The sequence below is a fragment of the Nyctereutes procyonoides genome, unplaced genomic scaffold (genome assembly GCF_905146905.1).
Source record: "Nyctereutes procyonoides isolate TBG_1078 unplaced genomic scaffold, NYPRO_anot_genome, whole genome shotgun sequence".
Lineage (NCBI taxonomy): Eukaryota > Metazoa > Chordata > Mammalia > Carnivora > Canidae > Nyctereutes > Nyctereutes procyonoides.
Genome location: NW_026575052.1, coordinates 41,547,654 through 41,566,042, shown reverse-complemented (window position 1 = coordinate 41,566,042; position 18,389 = coordinate 41,547,654). Strand labels below are relative to the sequence as shown.

Sequence of the window (18,389 nt, the reverse complement as noted above, 5' to 3'; positions counted from 1 at the left end):
TCAGAGAGAACCCTGCTGACACCTGTTTTTGGACTTCTAGCCTCTGGAACTATGAGACAAATTTCTATTAAGCTCCCCCACCCAACCTCCCCAAAAAAAAGGCTATCAAGAGGGCAAATCCAGTCTGGAAGCTTTTATGAAGCCACTTTGTTTCCTAATGCCTTATTGCCCAAAAGTAGTAACATGCTAGTTGCAAATACAGAATTAGTGTGGTGGGGGACCACACAAAGGTATAAATGCTGGGAGGTGTGGTTTATAGGGGCCATCAAAATATAAAAGTCTACCACAAGTATATACGGAATTGCATTTCCCCTTCCCTCCCTCACTTTAGGATATATGTTAGTCAGTTATCCCTCATTTTTTTAAACACCAAGTTAGCATTTCATTATCTGGATAAATCATAGTTTATTTAATGAACTCTACATACTAATGGATATCATGCATTTTCCTCTTCATTACTAAAAAACAGTATTGCAAACATACTTTTTATATATGTATCATTTTACATATCTGTGAGCATATCCATAGTCTGAATACTTAGGTCTATAGCATGTGCTTGTGTACTTGTTTTTTCTTTTACTTTTTAATAACTGCCCATTAAAAAAAAATCAGTATTTTTTTTGGATTGAGATATAATTCCTGTACTATACAATTCACCTCTTTAAATTATACTATTGATTGGTTTTGGTCTTTTCAGAGTTGTAGCCAGTCATTACAGTCAACTTTAAAACATTCTCATCACCCCCATAAGAAACTCCAGGCCAATTAGCAGTCTCCCCAACTCTAGGCAACCATTACTCTACTTTCTGGAGTCTATATATAATTTGCCCACGCTGATTATTTCATAAACAGTAAATGGAATCATGTAGTGTATGTGGTGTTTTGTTACTGGCTTCTTTCACCTAGGATCATGTTTTGAAGGTTCATCTGTGGTATAATTTGTATCAGTACCCCATTTGTTTTTGTTCTGTTTTCTGGGTTTTTCCCCCCACAAAATATGTTTATTAATCAGTGTATGCATTGATTTTTGCCATATACATATATATTTTAAAACAAAAATTATCTATGCCATATCATTCTTGTTCTTTTTGTTTGTTTAACATTTAGAATAAATTTCCAATCAACATAGTTCTCTAATTATATTTGGAAGTACTCCATTTTTAGCTATAGAATAACATTCTTTTGTATGGATATGCACATCTGGTTTGTCCATTCATTTAGTTGGACTTTTGAATTGTTTGTATTCACGGTTATTATGAATAATGCTGTTGGGAACATTTGTGTACAAATCTGTTTGTGTATATATCTTTTCACTTCTCTTGGGTTTATACCTGGAAGTGGAACTGCTGGTTCATGTTTTCCAAAGCAGCTGTACCATTTTGTTTTCCCACCAGCACTGTATGAGGGTTCTAATTCTTTGTTCTCACCAACATTTATTATCTTTAAAAATTAAATTAGGCATAAAAAGAACTAGAATTTCCACTGGGCATTGATGGAAAAACCAAGTTCTAGGAGAATCAGTGAAGTGGAATGAGTGGTATATATCACCTTTACCACAGGAGTTTTTGTCAGCCTTCAGTAAAATAAATGCCTTAGTCTGGGGAGAGTCACTTGCCATTAGTTCTCTATAGAGTCTACCACAGGAGGAATTCCATGTTAGTGTTTATAAATTACCAGTTGCAAAAGAGCATTTAGTAACACCTTAAGTGGAAGCCAAGAAATTGGATTTTAATTTTTATCACTAGGAATAAGTCATCTTTATGCTTTTTTATCTTGGTTTACATACTACTTTTCAAAGTACTCAAATATTTACATTTTGTAAAATTACCACATTTGTCTCAATCAGCTAAGTATCATTAGTTACAGGGATAACTGAGATTTTAGAAGTTTGTGATGCGGTATGTCAGATAAAAGCATTTATAAAATGCATTTTGTTCCATTATATTTTGGAGCATTTTTTCAGAATATAAAATGCCACATGACCATCTGGTATGACCCTTTTTTAGGTAATTGAGTCTTATCAAGAAGTAAGCAATTTACTTAATACAAAAACAATGTTGTGAAGTTTCAGAGTGGGAGAATCACACCACCTCGAAGAGCCCCTTCACCAGATGGCTTCTCACCATATAGCCCAGAGGAGACAAACCGCCGTGTAAACAAAGTCATGAGAGCCAGGCTGTACTTATTGCAACAAATAGGACCCAACTCTTTCCTGATTGGAGGAGACAGCCCAGACAATAAATACCGGGTGTTTATTGGGCCTCAGGTAGGATCTTTGACCATTTTACATTTTATTAGTATCTGGTATTAACTCAGATGTATATACCATAACATTCTTAAAGTTACATCACTTAATTTTCTTTAGTAAACTAAAGTGAATTTAAAATATATTTTGTGTTTACTTAATAAACATTTTTATTTAATGTACTTGTGAAGGTCTCTAGTATACTTAATATACTTAATATACTTTTCTTGCATATCCTTACATATCTTACCATATAAGAATAATGAAGCAAATTAGTAGCAACTTTGTTAAACTCAAAAAGATAAAAAAAAAAAAGTGATCATCTTAGAACCACAGATTTATTATTCATAAGTTCTCTTTTAACTCTAGAACTGCAGCTGTGGGCGTGGAACATTTTGTATTCATCTGTTGTTTGTTATGCTCCGGGTATTTCAACTGGAACCTTCAGATCCAATGTTATGGAGAAAAACTTTAAAGAATTTTGAGGTAACTTTTAATAAATGCTTTAGAGTAAAATTACTAACAAATTTTTATGGCTCATTCTTGACAATTTTCCATGAGGTGTAAATTTAATTAGACAGTAGTCATTTTGAAGGCATGAAGATATTTAATTATTATTTGAGGCTTATCTCTTATAATCCACTAATTAGTTTTTTCTTCCAGACTGTAAAGAAAGTAAACACTGACCTATAAAAATACTGTCTTTAGTAACCTATATATATTACTTTTGAAGCTCTTAAATTGGCTTTGTGAAAAATTTATGAAATAAAAGACAAATAATTCAACCTCTAGAACTCTTCATATGTATATTATGGCACGAATGTCATTGTCACTGTCTTTTTTCAATGTTAGGTTGAAAGTTTGTTCCAGAAATATCACAGTAGGCGTAGCTCAAGGATCAAAGCTCCATCTCGTAACACCATCCAGAAGTTTGTTTCACGCATGTCAAATTCTCATACATTGTCATCATCTAGTACTTCTACATCTAGTTCAGAAAACAGGTTAGTACTTTTTAAGGAATTAAAAGCATTAATCCAGTGTTACTTCCTAATTTTAGAGGTATTTTTTTAAATCTACTTGTTAAATTGCTCTAAATTAATTTACTTATTGAATCTTGACTTTTAAAGTTAAAATCAGGGGTAAGCAATATTAAAGGTCATCTAAGTATGTGTGTATATACACACATATATGCATACATATATAGGGACTTTTTATCCTAAACAACTACACTGTTGAAAACTGGCACCTTAAATATCAGAATATAATAGTCATTTCACAAGAAAAGTCAGGTGGCAAGTATAAAATAGAAGTGGCTGCTGTTTATCTGTCATTACTTTGTGCCTAGCACCTAAAATGGTGTCTAATTCTGTTCATATACCAACCTGATTATCACTTTTGCAGACAGTGAAGCTGAAGCACTGTATAAAAAATATTCTGTAGTTCTTTTATAAACAAATCATATACAAGCCAAAGTGGTTTTCCAAAATCACTTTCAAATGTAGGACCTTTAAATTGAATGACATCACTTCTTTTAATGATCTTGCCGGAGAATTCTCATTACAGGCTATTTTACTTGTGAGAATACAAGGATGCTCTTCTAAAAAGACTAATTGTTAGTAATTAAGAGATAAAGTAGCCATTAATCACAGTTATTTAAAATCTGCGCTTCTCAAACTCTTCCATTTCCTAACTGCTGATAAGAATGAACACGTAATGCTAAAGGGTCTGAATGAACATGTAATGGTGAAGGATTTTTACACTCAAAATGACAGGTGTAAAAAAATTTTCAAATCTGTAGTATTATTAAAACACCTGTGAATTTTCTTTCTTTTCCAAGTTCTTTATTGGGTTTCTTCATTGGTTTTAATGTAAAAATGAGTTTTTTAAATTACTCCAGAAAGGAGTGCTGCTTCTCTTAAAAGGGCACTTCTGATATGTTCCTGAGGGACCTGTTTGAGAAGCACTAATCTTAAGTGATTAAATCCCATCTTCATCCCATCAGTTTTTTTAAGTGTTGTAACTGCTTCAAAATTCATGAAGAATAGAATGTAATCAGGCCAAGGGATTTGTGAAGAAAAGAATGGAGAGACCTATGGGAAAAGTAAATGTTTGAATTTTCTTATTTTTGATTAAATGAATTGATTTTAGAATCATAGAGTTTACAAGTTTTTTGGGAATTAGAGATTTCTACTTTACATGGTTCGGTGATAACTGAAGCCAAAAGAGATCATGCAACAGCTCAGTTGAGTAAAGGCAGAACCAGAACCTCAGTATCTTGACTTCTTGTTCAGGTCTCTTTCCCTTAACTCCTTATCTCTTCAAAATAGATGAAAAAAAAAAATGAACTTTGTTAAGCTTCCTGAGCCAGACTTATTCTGGAACCATCCTCCCTTTGATTCACATTCCTGTAGTTTTTTATTTTGGAAAAAAAAGTTTAAAACCAGGTAGTCAAAGTCAAAATAGAAAGTTTCTCGCTAAAATGAACAAAGATAACTTCTAAACATGGGCTAGTCATAATATGGAGGTTTTATTAATTTGTTTGGTTTACTATATCTGTGGGGGGGGACACCACAGAAGCTATAATCTTGATATACTGGGATTATGCTGTGTAGCTAAATAGATTAATGTTTCATGTAATTGGAAATTTTTATATCTAAAGACTACAGTTTTTTTTTAAGACTACAATTTAAAAAACAAAACAGGAAATTTATCTGGAGACCTGACTGCATTGTATTAATTTTAAATTATATAAGAAACAATTAAAGCCAGAATTTGGACAAATTGAATATACTTTAAAAATTTTGATGCAGTAAGTGTACTTTTAAGAAAAAAAATTTAATCTGAGAAATGCAAAAGATTTATATATATGACTCTTTGTCACAGTATAATATAAAAAATTGAAATACCCAGCAAGGGAATGGTTAAAATATACTCATATCAGGAATAGTTCATACAGATATTAAAATTATGCTTCTGGGGTGCCTGGTGGCTTGGTTAAGTATCAGACTCTTAATTTCAGCTCAGGTGTCATGATCTCAGGGTTGTGAGATTGAGGCTGTGCAAGGCTCTGTGCTCAGCAGGGAGTCTATTTGGAATTTTTTCCAATTTTTACCACCCTTCCCTCTGCTCACACTTGCTCTCTCACACTCTCTTTCTCTCTCAAATCTTTTTTTTTTTTTTAATTTATTCATGAGAGAGAGAGAGAGGCAGAGACACAGGCAGAGGTAAAAGCAGGTCCCACACGGGGAGCCCAACACGGGACTCGATTCCGGGTCTCCGGGATTAGGCCCTGGGCTGAAGGCGGCGCTAAACCGCTGAGCCACCCGGGCTCCCCTCAAATAAATAAATCTTTAAAAAAATTAATGCTTCTGAAAAAAAAATGCTTCTGAAGAATACTGAATGGCATGAAACAAAATGTAAGTTATAATACCGTATATTACGCACGAACCCAGTTTTTACCTATAAAGGTATTGTGGGATCCATACATATTTAATGAGAAATTTTAATGGTTATTAATAGGTGGCATTATTATGAGTGACTTTTATACTTTAAATACTTTGGGCTTTAAGATTCATCAGGTCACAGATTCATCTCTGTCACAACTACTCACCTCTGCCCTTGCAGCTCAGATAGCCACAGAGGATAAGTGAAGGAATGGGTGGGGCTCTGTTCCCGGAAAACTTTATTTACAAAAGCTCACAACAGACTAATTTGATTTCCTTGTAGTACACTAATACCTGCTCTCTACTCAAATGACTTTACTTCTGATAAAACTTGCTAAAAAGGGGATCCCTGGGTGGCTCAGCGGTTTAGCGCCTGCCTTTGGCCCAGGGTGCGATCCTGGAGTCCTGGCATCGAGTCCCATGTTGGGCTCCCGGCACGGAGCCTGCTTCTCCCTCCTCCTGTGTCTCTGCCTCTCTCTCTCTCTCTCTCTCTCTGTCTATCATAAATAAATAAATAAGTCTTTTTTTAAATAAACAAATCTTAAAAAAAAACTTGCTAAAAAGAAAATGTGAAATGTAGAAGTGAGAAATGTTCCTACTGCTTTCTTAAAATATGAAAATACAGAAACAGTTCATGTCCAACAATAAATGGATGCTGAAGTCAGAAAGCATTTAAGAAATAAGTTGTACCTGCAATTGGACTGAATTGTGGAATTTTCTTTTTTCTTCTAAATCTTTTGAATAAGCTCACTTTGGTGTAATTTGAAAGTTACTTGACCTGGGATCATCACTGCCATTAATATTTTTATTTTAGATTATTGTGTAAATCATTTCTGCAGTGTTTTTGTTAATTTTTATCATTACTGCATGCATATTTTGACAGCATTTCCTCACTCAATATAGCTTCATTATCATGAAGAGAGCTAGAAGGGGCAAATGAGCAGGAGGGAGAGAGACTAGTACGTGTGCCTTTACCTCAGGAATCATCCATCATGACTTTGCTGGGCCTGTTCAGCTTTTATGAAAGTTTTTTAGGAAACTGTTACTTTGCTGTCAACTATTCAGACCTGTTTTTCAGGAATTATAGCTTAAAGTTGTAGAAGTGTAATATTAGGCTCAGAGAAAAGCCTGAACTTAGTAGGGACTCAAATTTGTACGAGTAAGTAAATTATGAGTTATTCTCCTGAAATTAAAGCCTACCATGAAGTGATTTTATGATCTTTGGCAGCTTCTTTAGTATTTCAGAGCCTAATCTTTATATTATAAAGGAAAATACTGACTTTTAAAAGCTACTCATGACATCATGAAGGTTCAACAAAACTTTATGAAGTAAAAAAAAAAAAAAAAAAACTTTATGAAGTAGAAAACAAAACCCCCGACTCTAGTCTGAGCTGCATACAAAACTAACTACTGTTTAACAGTTTAATACAACTTTTAAAAATTACATAAAATCGAATTCTTCTCTGTACTATTTGTTTATACTCACACACTACTACTACTCTCATCTTTGTTTTTTAAACAAATATAAAAGTCATGCTTTATATTTTGATCTGAAACTTGTTTTTTTTTTTTTAAACTTTTGATACCTGGAACAATTTTCCTGGGTCAGTACAAAAATAGACACTACTTTTTTTTTCATGGCTGTATAAGATTATATAGATATGCTACAATTTATTTTGCTATTGCCATAATTAATGAACATTTAGTACACCTCTAATTTTTTTGCCTATTAAATGCAACAAATTTTCTTTTTCTGTTTATGTATTCCAAATATCTCTGTAGGATAGCATCCTACAAAATAGGTTTTTTAGGTCATAGATATATTATATTAAGTAATTTAAGAAATACTAGCAAATCCCTTTCCAGAAATTTCATTTTTTACTTCCACTAGCAGTATATATGAGAACTTGTTTTCCTATGCCAATACCCAGGCCAGATGTGACCAACCTATACAATTTGTGTCAATCAGGTTTTAAAAAAAAAAAAAAAAAGGTTTTCATTAAAATGCATTTTGTACTTCATTTTTCATACTTACTGGCCATTGGTATTTTTCATTTCAATTGCCTTTTTATCTTCTTTGCCATTTTACTATTAAATTACTAGTATTTTTCTTGCTGATTTTTATTTTTTTTATTTATTTTTATTTTTTTTATGATAGGCACACAGTGAGAGAGAGAGAGGCAGAGACATAGGCAGAGGGAGAAGCAGGCTCCATGTACCGGGAGCCCGACGTGGGATTCGATCCCGGGTCTCCAGGATCGCACCCTGGGCCAAAGGCAGGCGCTAAACCGCTGCGCCACCCAGGGATCCCCTCTTGCTGATTTTTAAAAGCACTTTCTGTATTAAAAATAGTCTAATACATAGAGTATCCTTCACATATACCTGATAAAGTTGCAGGTTCACCATAAATGGAATCATTCTGTACAAATTAGAATTCTGGCATGGTGTCTGGTGTTCTTTACCACATAGTATGTTGTGGATGTATGTTTTTGTCATTGTTTGTGAATGTCTTCGAGACTTTTTTTTTTTTTAAGATTTTATTTATTCATGAGAGAGCGCACGCACGCGCGCGAGAGAGGCAGAGACATAGGCAGAGGGAGAAGCAGGCTCCATGCAGGGAGCCTGATGTGGGACTCAATCCCGGGTCTCCAGGATCACGCCCTGGACTGAAGGCAGGCGCTAAACCGCTGAGCCGCCCCCAGGGGTCCCGAGCCCTTTTCTTTTTTTTTTTAAAGGCTTCACAGTGTGTGAGTGTACTGCTTTTTAAACTTTTTGATGTTCATTTGGTTTTTTCTTTATGCTAAATCCTGCAGAGAACATTCTTTCATACTTATATAATCTATTATATAGATTATAATATAAAAATAATAAAATCTTATTTTGTCTCTTTATTTTCTTATGATCTATTCCTGGAAGTTTAGTTGAAAGGTTTTGTATATTAACAATGTAACATATGTTTCTAGCTTTGTTTCTAGGAAAGTTGGACCAGTTTATGGACCCACACAAAGTGCTTCTGATGGGCCTTCAAACTTAACATGGAGTAGATGAGTTCTAAGGTCCTCTCCAGTAATTGAAACCTTAGAACTATTGGCATATAGCATGTTTGTATATAGTCAAACCTTACAACAGTTTGTTTAAAAGGTACAATAAAAAAAATAAATAAAAAAAATAAAAGGTACAATAGCAGAATTATGGGACTACATGGGTCTCTTAGATTGTATTTCATATATTGAATTGTATTCATAGCAAGAAAAGGTTAATTCATACCCACAACCTATAAATATTTAGTGGTGCGAATCTTATCTAAAATTAGTATACTAATGGGAGAAATAAATACTTCCCAAATAGTTCTATAGAAAATGCTCTTAACAAGCATTTCTAATTAGTTTTTTCATATTTAAAGAACCCAAAACTGCTTTTAGCTCTGGTGTTAATCCTTTATTATATTCTTTTGTGTCTAATGCTTTCCTCTCCCCTTCCTTATAGTATAAAAGATGAGGAGGAGCAGATGTGTCCTATTTGCTTGTTGGGCATGCTAGATGAAGAGAGCCTCACGGTGTGTGAAGATGGCTGCAGAAACAAGCTGCATCACCACTGCATGTCAATCTGTACGTGGCTCTTCTCCCCGTGCTTACCCAGCACAGTTAGCACATGAGCCCACTATGTGATTTAGGGTTCTAACATGACTTTTAGGGAGACTAGGGAGAGAAGAAAAATAACTTTAGGCCCTTATTTAAAGTTTTCACTAGAGTTAAGAATTTGTTAGGAGATGAGGTGTGTGAGCAAAGAGATCTAATACAGTGTGATATGTGTAGTAACGGAAGGCAGGCACAGAATTTAAAACAAAATTCTGGTCTGGAAGATGTATGTGGAGGTGAGGAGGTGAGAAGATCTGGGCAGGCATGAACAGGGTAACATGAAAGCAAGTTTTGGAATAACATAAGTAGGTAACCAAGTAGGCAGAATGTTTTCAAAAACAGCAAAATACATGTTGTAACTTTAAAAAATAGCATTTGCAGAAGGTACACATTAGAATAATTTTGCCTCCTGTGTTTGCCTGCTTCTACATAAATATATGAAATTATTTTTTGAGATTCCTTCAATATAAACCTATACAAGCCATTAGCAACAGTTATTATATGTAACTACTTAATGTTAAGCATTTGTATTTTTTTAAGTGTTTTCCTTTCATTTTCAGGGGCAGAAGAATGTAGAAGAAATAGAGAGCCTTTAATATGTCCTCTTTGTAGGTCTAAGTGGAGATCTCACGATTTCTACAGGTAACAATTTTGAATTAATGAATTGGATATGTTTAATAAAAAATTAAAATGTTCTCAGGGTGTATTTTAAATCTTTTAATTTTTTTTAACAAGCTTTTGTTAATTTTTCGTTTAGCCATGAATTGTCAAGCCCTGTGGATTCCCCTTCTTCCCTGCGAGCTGCACAGCAGCAAACCATACAACAGCAGCCTTTGGCTGGATCACAACGAAGGAGTCAGGAGAGCAATTTTAACCTTACTCATTATGGAACTCAGCAGATTCCTCCTGCTTACAAAGATTTAGCTGAGCCATGGATTCAGGTAAGTAGTTCTTGTTCTTCATTTCTCAAATAAACCTTTACAGACCAATTAATGTAGCTGTCTACCAGTTGTTTATAATTTAAGGAAATACTTTTGCTTGCCTCCCTCATGACCGATAATTTGATCGAAAGTTTTACCTTTGGAGTTAACACTCTCCTGCTTATTATAGAGCTTAAACTTTGAAAATTGCTGGAGTCACACCTCCCAGCTCTAGAAAAATCTCTTTCTAAATAATCAGACATAAAGGATTATCTAAGGATAGACACTAGACCTTCTCAGTGCTAACCTGTTCAAATGTTTAATCCCATTCCTACTAAGAATTTCTATCATTTTTCTTGTTTATTACCATTTAAACTCAATCTTGGCCTGGGTGGCTCAGCGGTTTAGCGCCACCTTCGGCCCAGCGCGGGATCCGGGAGATCGGGTCCCATGTCAGGCTCCCTGCATGGAGCTTGCTTCTCCCTCTGCCTGGGACTCTGCCTCTCTCTCTCTGTCTCTCATGAATAAATAAATAAAATCTTTTAAAAAATAAAATAATTAAAATAAACTCAATTTCTTTTTTCTGTATTCTCATGGCATATAATAGGTGCTTGATAATTGCTGAGTGGATGAATAAGAATAAAAGTATAGTGTTTGCCTTATATTAGCTAGCCATTTTTATTTGTAAGGGCAGTTTCTGTTCCTTCACTTTCTCTTCTGATGAAATGCTTTTTCTTCCACAGTAAATTGGAATTTTTTTTGGTGGATTGGTGGGACTCTAATGATTTTCTTTGTTGTTGCCTACTTTGTCTATTATTTTTAAAAATGTAGAATCTCAAACCAGTCTCTCCAATAAACAATAGTGAAGTAAAATATTTTCAGTAATCTGTTAAATTCTGTTCAGTACTGCTAAATTTGTAAACAGAGACACTGACTCAGCTTGTATATCATAAGGATTTGTTTCCTTTTTCTTTTTATGATTTGTATCTTCCTGTAGCTTTTGAATTCTCTTTTCTCAGTAATGTGTTATGAATCTAATAAAATCTGCAAACTTAATAAACACAAATAATTTCTTTTATCTGGTTCACTAATGGTACTAAACGTAAGTCCTCACCTGCCCCTTCAGGAGTCCTCAAGAGAACTTTCAAGTTGATACTTAACTATTGGATGCTATCTTTCAAGGTAGTGGTATAATCACTTTTGCTTAAGCTTTAGGTTGGACTGTGCCTATATACTCCTTGTTTTTTTATTGATGCGATACAAGACAGAATTAAGCCTTAGATTATGGTATGCTATTTAACAATGAGTGCCAGCCATATATAACAAGTTGACTGTATTCTAGTTGACTTATTCTCCTTTACTATCACCTTAGAACACATTTAAATAAATTATCATTCGTTTTTCCTAAAATTGTGTTTATTCATCTCTAAAATTCAGAAATTTTTCATATAAGTTATGTAGGGTATTAAGTTTACTTTTAGCTAATGAGCCCATAATGTCAAGACCATGTATCCTTTCCTTGATTTAGGGACTCTGGCATTGCAGGCATGGTAATGATGACTGTAATGACATAATTATAGGCATATCACTATTCTTTGCGGATTTGAACACAAGAGTTTTTTTCTTTTGTCTTTAGATTTTTCCACTCCATTTATAATAGTTCTATTTTGTTGAGTGTTTTTCTTTAACCTTTTTCTACAAGACAAAAAGCACATTAAAAGTTTTTGACTTAACTGTTGTCATCTAGAGGAGAAATACTCTCTTGGACACTACAGTGCCTTTTTTGGTCTGGCTTTATCTTGCTTCAGTTTCTTCTCTGTAACTACCTTAATACAAAGTTTGGATACTTCATAGATTTTTTTTTTTGTCATAAGCATAGGAGTACAGAAGCATATATAAATATATATGAATTTTAAGTGGCTGGACATATTTGAAACTGTAAGATTGGTGAAAATTTGAGAAATGTCCACAAGTTTCCTTTCATAATAAAAAATCATGTTTATTCCCAAATACTTTAGGTTCATTAGTTTTTCTCCACATTGAATTTATTGTGTTTGTTTGATTATAGGTATTTGGAATGGAACTTGTTGGCTGCTTATTTTCTAAAAACTGGAATGTAAGAGAGATGGCTCTCAGGCGTCTTTCACATGATGTTAGTGGGGCTTTGCTCTTGGCAAATGGGGAGAGCACTGGAAACTCTGGGAGCAACGGTAGAAGCAGTCCAAGTGCTGGAGCCAGCAGTGGGTCTTCCCAGACCAGTATCTCAGGAGACGTGGTAGAGGCATGCTGCAACGTTTTGTCAATGGTCTGTGCTGACCCTGTCTACAAAGTGTACGTTGCTGCTTTAGTAAGTAGCTTTATTACATAACTAAAGCATTATGGGTGGTTTTTTTAGAGCTTGTAGATATCACTCTTAAGATGCAATGAAACTTCCTTTACCTGATTTAATTTTGGAAAATCCAAATTTTTATTCCATAATCCCAAGAAATTGCAATTTTCCGTTAATCTCTTCATTCGCATTTTACTTGTTTTAATCTATTCAGGTTTTAATCTATTAAGGTTTTCTTATACACTGTTTACTTTTTTCCCCTAAAATAGCCATGTCTTGCTTGTCATCTCTTTAAATTTTCCTTACACCTTACACATGGTCAAATTAAAAACACTTTATGGGATACCAAGTGATTGTAGTTACTTTGATTTTTAAAAAATTTTCTATTAGTTAGACATTAAGGAGAACTGGTTATTAATAAACATTGTACAGAAATTCAGAATCCTTTTCACAGAGGAGGGCTTCATGACATAGATGACTGAGTTTTTCTAGTTGAAGCTATTAGAAGTTGTCTTTCATGAGTGGGATGGAATGATGAAGAGGTTGTTTAATTTGCAATTTTTGAGGCTAATTTGACTTTCTCCATTCTGAGTATCCATATCTTAAGATAGGGTTTTTCAATCTTAGCTCTATTGACATTGAGCCAGATAATTATTTGTTGGGGGCAAGAGTACTGTCTTGTGTACTGTAGGATGTTTAGCAGCATCCCTGGTCTCTACCCACTAGATACCAGCAGCAAACATCTCTTCTTCCTCCCATCCCCTTCATGTCAACCAAGAATGTGTCTAGGCATTGCTGAGTGTCCACTGAGGGTCAAAATTGCCCCAGTTCACAACCACTGCTTTAGAACCATTCTTACCTAGTCACTTTTTAAAACTCCTTAATCTCTCTGCTTATTCTGGCTTTTTCTAATCCATTCTCTAGCAACTATGCTAATGCATAGCCTGATGGTTATGAACATGAATTTGGAGTTAGAACTGAGTGATCTCATAATTTATCATCCTGAGATACTTGAATAATCTGCTAGTTAAACTAGGACTAGCCTAGGCAGTCTGAACATAAGGTCAAGATTATAGAGACCTTAATTCAAATTCTGGTTCTTCCATTTGCTAGCAGTGTGACTTCAGGACTCTTTAAATTTCAGCTTTCTCACCTATAAAAATAATGAAAATATTACCTCCTTAAAGACCACTTTGATTATTTCCTAGCTTAGAAACCTTTAAAGGATTTGCTTGCTTTAGCAGCACTTCCAAAAGTATATTTCATGGCAGTTTGGCAGGATTATGAAAAGTTCCCTGAAGAAAGTTCTGAGTTAAAACTGATGAACATTGAATTATAGAAGTTCAGTGAGTCTGTTCACTGCAAGGCTCCCAGGAACCTTCAATAAGCTAATGTACATTAGGAATTTATAAGAGCAAGAGGTAGAATGCATTATTTCCCAAATCTATCTTTACCGTGGTCTGTTTTTTCATGTAGAATATCCAGGGACCAGCATACTGTAAAGACCAATGTTTTGGGCCCAACTTTTGACCTGTTCTTGTTACTGTTTTCCAACACAAACCTTCAGACACACTTGACTGTTCAATGTACTGCCTTACTGTCGGGTTTTCTTCTTAAGTTCAGATGCTTTCCCATCTAGTTTGTGAGCTGTGGGGTGAAGGGACTCTGAGAATCCTACTGTATTCTGATTCCTCTATAATTAGTGTGCCACGCATAATGGAGGCAGAAATGGCTCCTTCTCTTAAAGCTCTCCATTCTCTTTCTCCTCTCCTTTTTGTCCTTCCTCTTTTCCCTTTCCCCTCCCTCACCATATATAATTCTTCGCTGAACCACTGAGAGTTAAAGGAGTCATGACATGACATTTCACCTTAAATATTTTAGCATATATCTCTTAACAAATACATTCTTCTGTATAATCACAATGCAATCAGCAGACTCATGAAATTTAGCATTAATAACAATACTCTTATGTACTTATAAAGTCCATATTCATATATCCCCAGTTGTTGCAACCGTGTCTTTTACAGCTAAGTCGCAGATTTTACTCAGTTTTCACCAGTTCTCTCATTAATGTCTGTTTTCTATTTTAGCGTCCAGTCTAGACACTCACATTGCATTTAGTTGTCATGTTCCCTTAATCTCTTTCCATCTGTGACAGTTCCTCAGTCTTCCCTCATCTTACATAGATCTTGACACTTGAAATGTGCTGGCCACTTATGTTGAAGAATGTCCCTCATTTTTGGTTTGGTATTTTCTCATAATTTGATTGAGTTTATGCATTTTTTGTAAGAATACCAGAGATGATGTGCCATTATTAGTGCACTCTATCAAGGGTACATGATATTACTGTCTTATTATTGGTGATGCCGTCATTTATCACTTGGTCAAGGTGATGGCTATTGTGTTTCTTGCTATAAAATTACGGTTAATAAATGTCTTGGGAGAAATACTTTGAGACTAAGCAAATACCCTATTTCTCTTTTTTGCCCATTGATGTTAGCATTTGTCAGTGGGTCCAGTTATTATTGTGGTGTTCAGTGGTGATTTTCTGTTTCCCTCATTCCTTCTAAATTTATTGGAATTCTTCTATAAAGAGGAGCTGTCTCTTCTCTATTTATGTATTTATTCAGTTTTTATTTTTTTATTCAGTTTTTAAATTTCTAATCAATATAGGCTAATGGGTATTTATTTTCACCTATGGATTATAATCCAGGACTATCATCATTTAATTTGTTGCTTATATTATTCCAGCTTTGGCCACTGGAAGCTTTTTTTTAACTTACTTTGAAATTCATACTTCAAAAATAGCAGTAGTAGTTCAGAGAGCTGCTTTCTACCTCATGTTTTGTTATCAGTATAGATTCATGGATTTTTTTATTTGTGGGTTATAATCCTTTCCTGTCATTATTTTATTAAATTATCTCAGATTTTGCCAGGGTCTCTGATGTTTCTCAAATGCAGTTAAACTGACCTTCAGTTTTTTTCCTCCCAGAAAACATTGAGAGCCATGCTAGTATATACTCCTTGCCATAGTTTGGCAGAAAGAATCAAACTGCAGAGACTTCTCCGGCCAGTGGTAGACACCATCCTAGTCAAGTGTGCAGATGCCAATAGGTAAGGCCCTAGATGAACTACTTCATACCCTCTTATATTAAAAGCCTAGCAACAAGCCTCACACCTGGTGAGTATTTGATACATGTTTATTAAATGAGGCTCTGAATATTGTTTTCTAACATGAGATTTGAAATTAAAATATAATACTTAAAGCTGTTGAACACTAGGGAGAAGTACTGATGGCAAGTAAAAACCAGGCTAACAAACTGCATGGATAACCATATTTTTGTGTTGTGATTTTCTTTTATTTTAAAATAATATTTCTTAATCTCAAATCCAGATGAAAGAACAATAGCTATTATATACATAATCTCATTTTAGAGAATGAGTTACACAGGATAGGAACCAATAAAATCATTACACCTGCTTAAAAAACCAAACCATTCCATATTTGCTGTGTTTACTGACAGTTTATGCTAAAAAAAAAACCAGCAACAAATTGCATATATCTGTGCAACATCCTCCAAAACTGACAAGGAACAAGAATAATGCTAACTAGAGGGGTAAAAACAATAAGGTAGAGAAGTGAGGCACAATTGTAGTGAAAATAAGCTCAAACTCTGCTTCAGTGGGACCACTGGTTTGTTCACTATTCATTTAATGAGGACAGCTCCCGCCAAAGGTTGTCATTTAATGAGGACAGCTCCCGCCAAAGGTTGTCAGTTGTCGGGCATTCTCACCACTTCACATCCTGCCCATCTGACAGGAGAGGCCGCACTGAACCGCCATTGTTGTGCCCCTGCCATTACATTCATTTGGAACTTGCTCAGTCACACGATGTACATTGTAGGTGTGTAGCCAGTCTCAAAACCTAGGTGCTTAGATTTGACTTCTCATTTCATGAAGTTTGTCTCCACTGTTTTCTCTACTCAAGCCTATGGATGGATTGAAAGTATTAGAAATTATCTTATTTAGAGAGAATACTATAATACCTGAACAACATTAAGCAAATTATCAAATAATTTGCAAGATGCATAGAAAAATTATAGTTTTTCAGTATTAGAGTACATATTTTTCTGAGAACATCACTGCTTTTGTGACATTTGTTGTATTGTGGGCTTTCTGAAATGCTAAAATTAGGTTGTTTACCTGGTCACTTCAATGACGGAACATTATAAAAAAGAGTAAAGAGATTTTAAAGTATTTGGAACTCACTCTGGCTATTTAAGAGAATATAAAGTTTTGGATGGGAAGGTATTGTTTTTAATGTAAGAGACTCTTACTGAAAATTCAGAAATTAAAATGAGCCTTATTTTAAATGAATTAATCAAAATATGCCTTTCATCTGGTTTATTTTGATATCAGTATTTGTTTTCTAAGAGCCACTGCTAAAGATTCTGTGTTTAACACAGATAAAATTTATGTAATTAGACCCTAAATAATGAATACAATTATTTGTAGGGACATTGTTAATGTAATTTTAGTGATGGAAAAACAAATACCTGTGGAAACTTTTTTTCCCACTTTTACACATAGCATCACATTAGTATTGTCCTTTTAATGTGTATTTTATCCAAGATCCAAGTCTGACGTTGCTTCTTTCATTTTTAGTCGTACAAGTCAGCTGTCTATATCAACACTGTTGGAATTATGCAAAGGCCAAGCAGGAGAGTTGGCAGTTGGCAGAGAAATACTTAAAGCTGGTAATAACTTTTTACTTAATATAGCAGGTCTTACCATTTTCCTTAGCTGACTATCGAATCCTATAATCTCTGATAGGGCAGTTGTATACAGGACTTTGGAGTAATTGTGTAAATGGATTTAGTCACCTAACAGTAGAAATATGAATTAACCAAAGAAGTTCTTTTTTAAAAGATTCATTTAATCTGGGGGGGGAGGGCACGTGCGCACATGTGTGTACATGCATATAGAGGGAAGGGCAGCAGGAGAGGGAGCAGACTCCCCACTGAATGCAAAGCCAAACACAGGGCTTGATCCCAGGACCCTGAGACCATGACCTGAGCTGAAATCAAGAGTAGGATGCTTAACTGACTGAACCACCCAGGCACCCCTAAGGAAATCTTAAAATAAATGTAATTAGAGTATTATTCTTGGCATTATGCTCTTTTGATGTTTTGTTTTAGATTTTATTTATTTATTCATGAGAGACGCAGAGAGAGAAGCAGGCTCCATGCAGGGAGCCTGATGCAGGACTTGATCCTGGGACTCCAGGATCATACCCTGGGCTGAAGGCAGGTGCTTAACTGCTGAGCCACACAGGCGTCCCTGTTTTAGATTTTAATATTACTGTTTTTCAGTTATTTTAACTTTCCTTTTCATAGGATCCATTGGTATTGGTGGCGTTGATTACGTCTTAAGTTGTATTCTTGGAAACCAAACGGAGTCAAACAACTGGCAAGAACTTCTGGGCCGCCTTTGTCTTGTAGACAGACTACTGTTGGAATTTCCTGCTGAATTTTACCCTCATATTGTCAGTCCTGATGTTTCACAAGCTGAGCCTGTTGAAGTCAGGTAATTTTTCTTCTGCAAATAGATTACTTTGTTCTTCCTTCCTGCCCCATCCCTACCCCCTAAGAAAGACACATTAGATTTATGAAAGACTCAAACTACAGAGCATATATAAGTTACTAATACCTTAATCTTCAATTGACATAAAAACCTCAAGTCTAGGCTAATTAAAAATTTATAGATCCTCCCCAAAAAATTATCAATCCTTTGTTCTGAAATGACATTTTTAAA

At 34.8% G+C, this 18,389-nt stretch overlaps 2 protein-coding genes across 3 annotated transcripts in view; one reads left to right on the top strand and one right to left on the bottom strand.

Moving 5' to 3' along the window:
* MAP3K1 (mitogen-activated protein kinase kinase kinase 1) overlaps positions 1-18,389 on the top strand; it is a 79,214-nt gene that overhangs the window by 49,996 nt on the left and 10,829 nt on the right. For both annotated transcript variants that reach the window (XM_055332033.1, XM_055332032.1), the window contains exons 4-13: positions 2,066-2,266; positions 2,615-2,731; positions 3,098-3,246; positions 9,175-9,296; positions 9,887-9,968; positions 10,084-10,267; positions 12,315-12,593; positions 15,568-15,689; positions 17,241-17,332; positions 17,972-18,161. In XM_055332033.1, coding sequence (XP_055188008.1) covers positions 2,066-2,266; positions 2,615-2,731; positions 3,098-3,246; positions 9,175-9,296; positions 9,887-9,968; positions 10,084-10,267; positions 12,315-12,593; positions 15,568-15,689; positions 17,241-17,332; positions 17,972-18,161 — 1,538 coding nt within the window. The remainder of the gene's footprint in view (positions 1-2,065; positions 2,267-2,614; positions 2,732-3,097; positions 3,247-9,174; positions 9,297-9,886; positions 9,969-10,083; positions 10,268-12,314; positions 12,594-15,567; positions 15,690-17,240; positions 17,333-17,971; positions 18,162-18,389) is intronic.
* The window catches only part of LOC129513746 (translation initiation factor IF-2-like), a 61,872-nt gene continuing 59,240 nt past the window's right edge, over positions 15,758-18,389 (bottom strand). The window contains exon 3 of the mRNA XM_055332039.1: positions 15,758-16,564. The gene's annotated coding sequence lies outside the window, so the exon portion shown is untranslated. The remainder of the gene's footprint in view (positions 16,565-18,389) is intronic.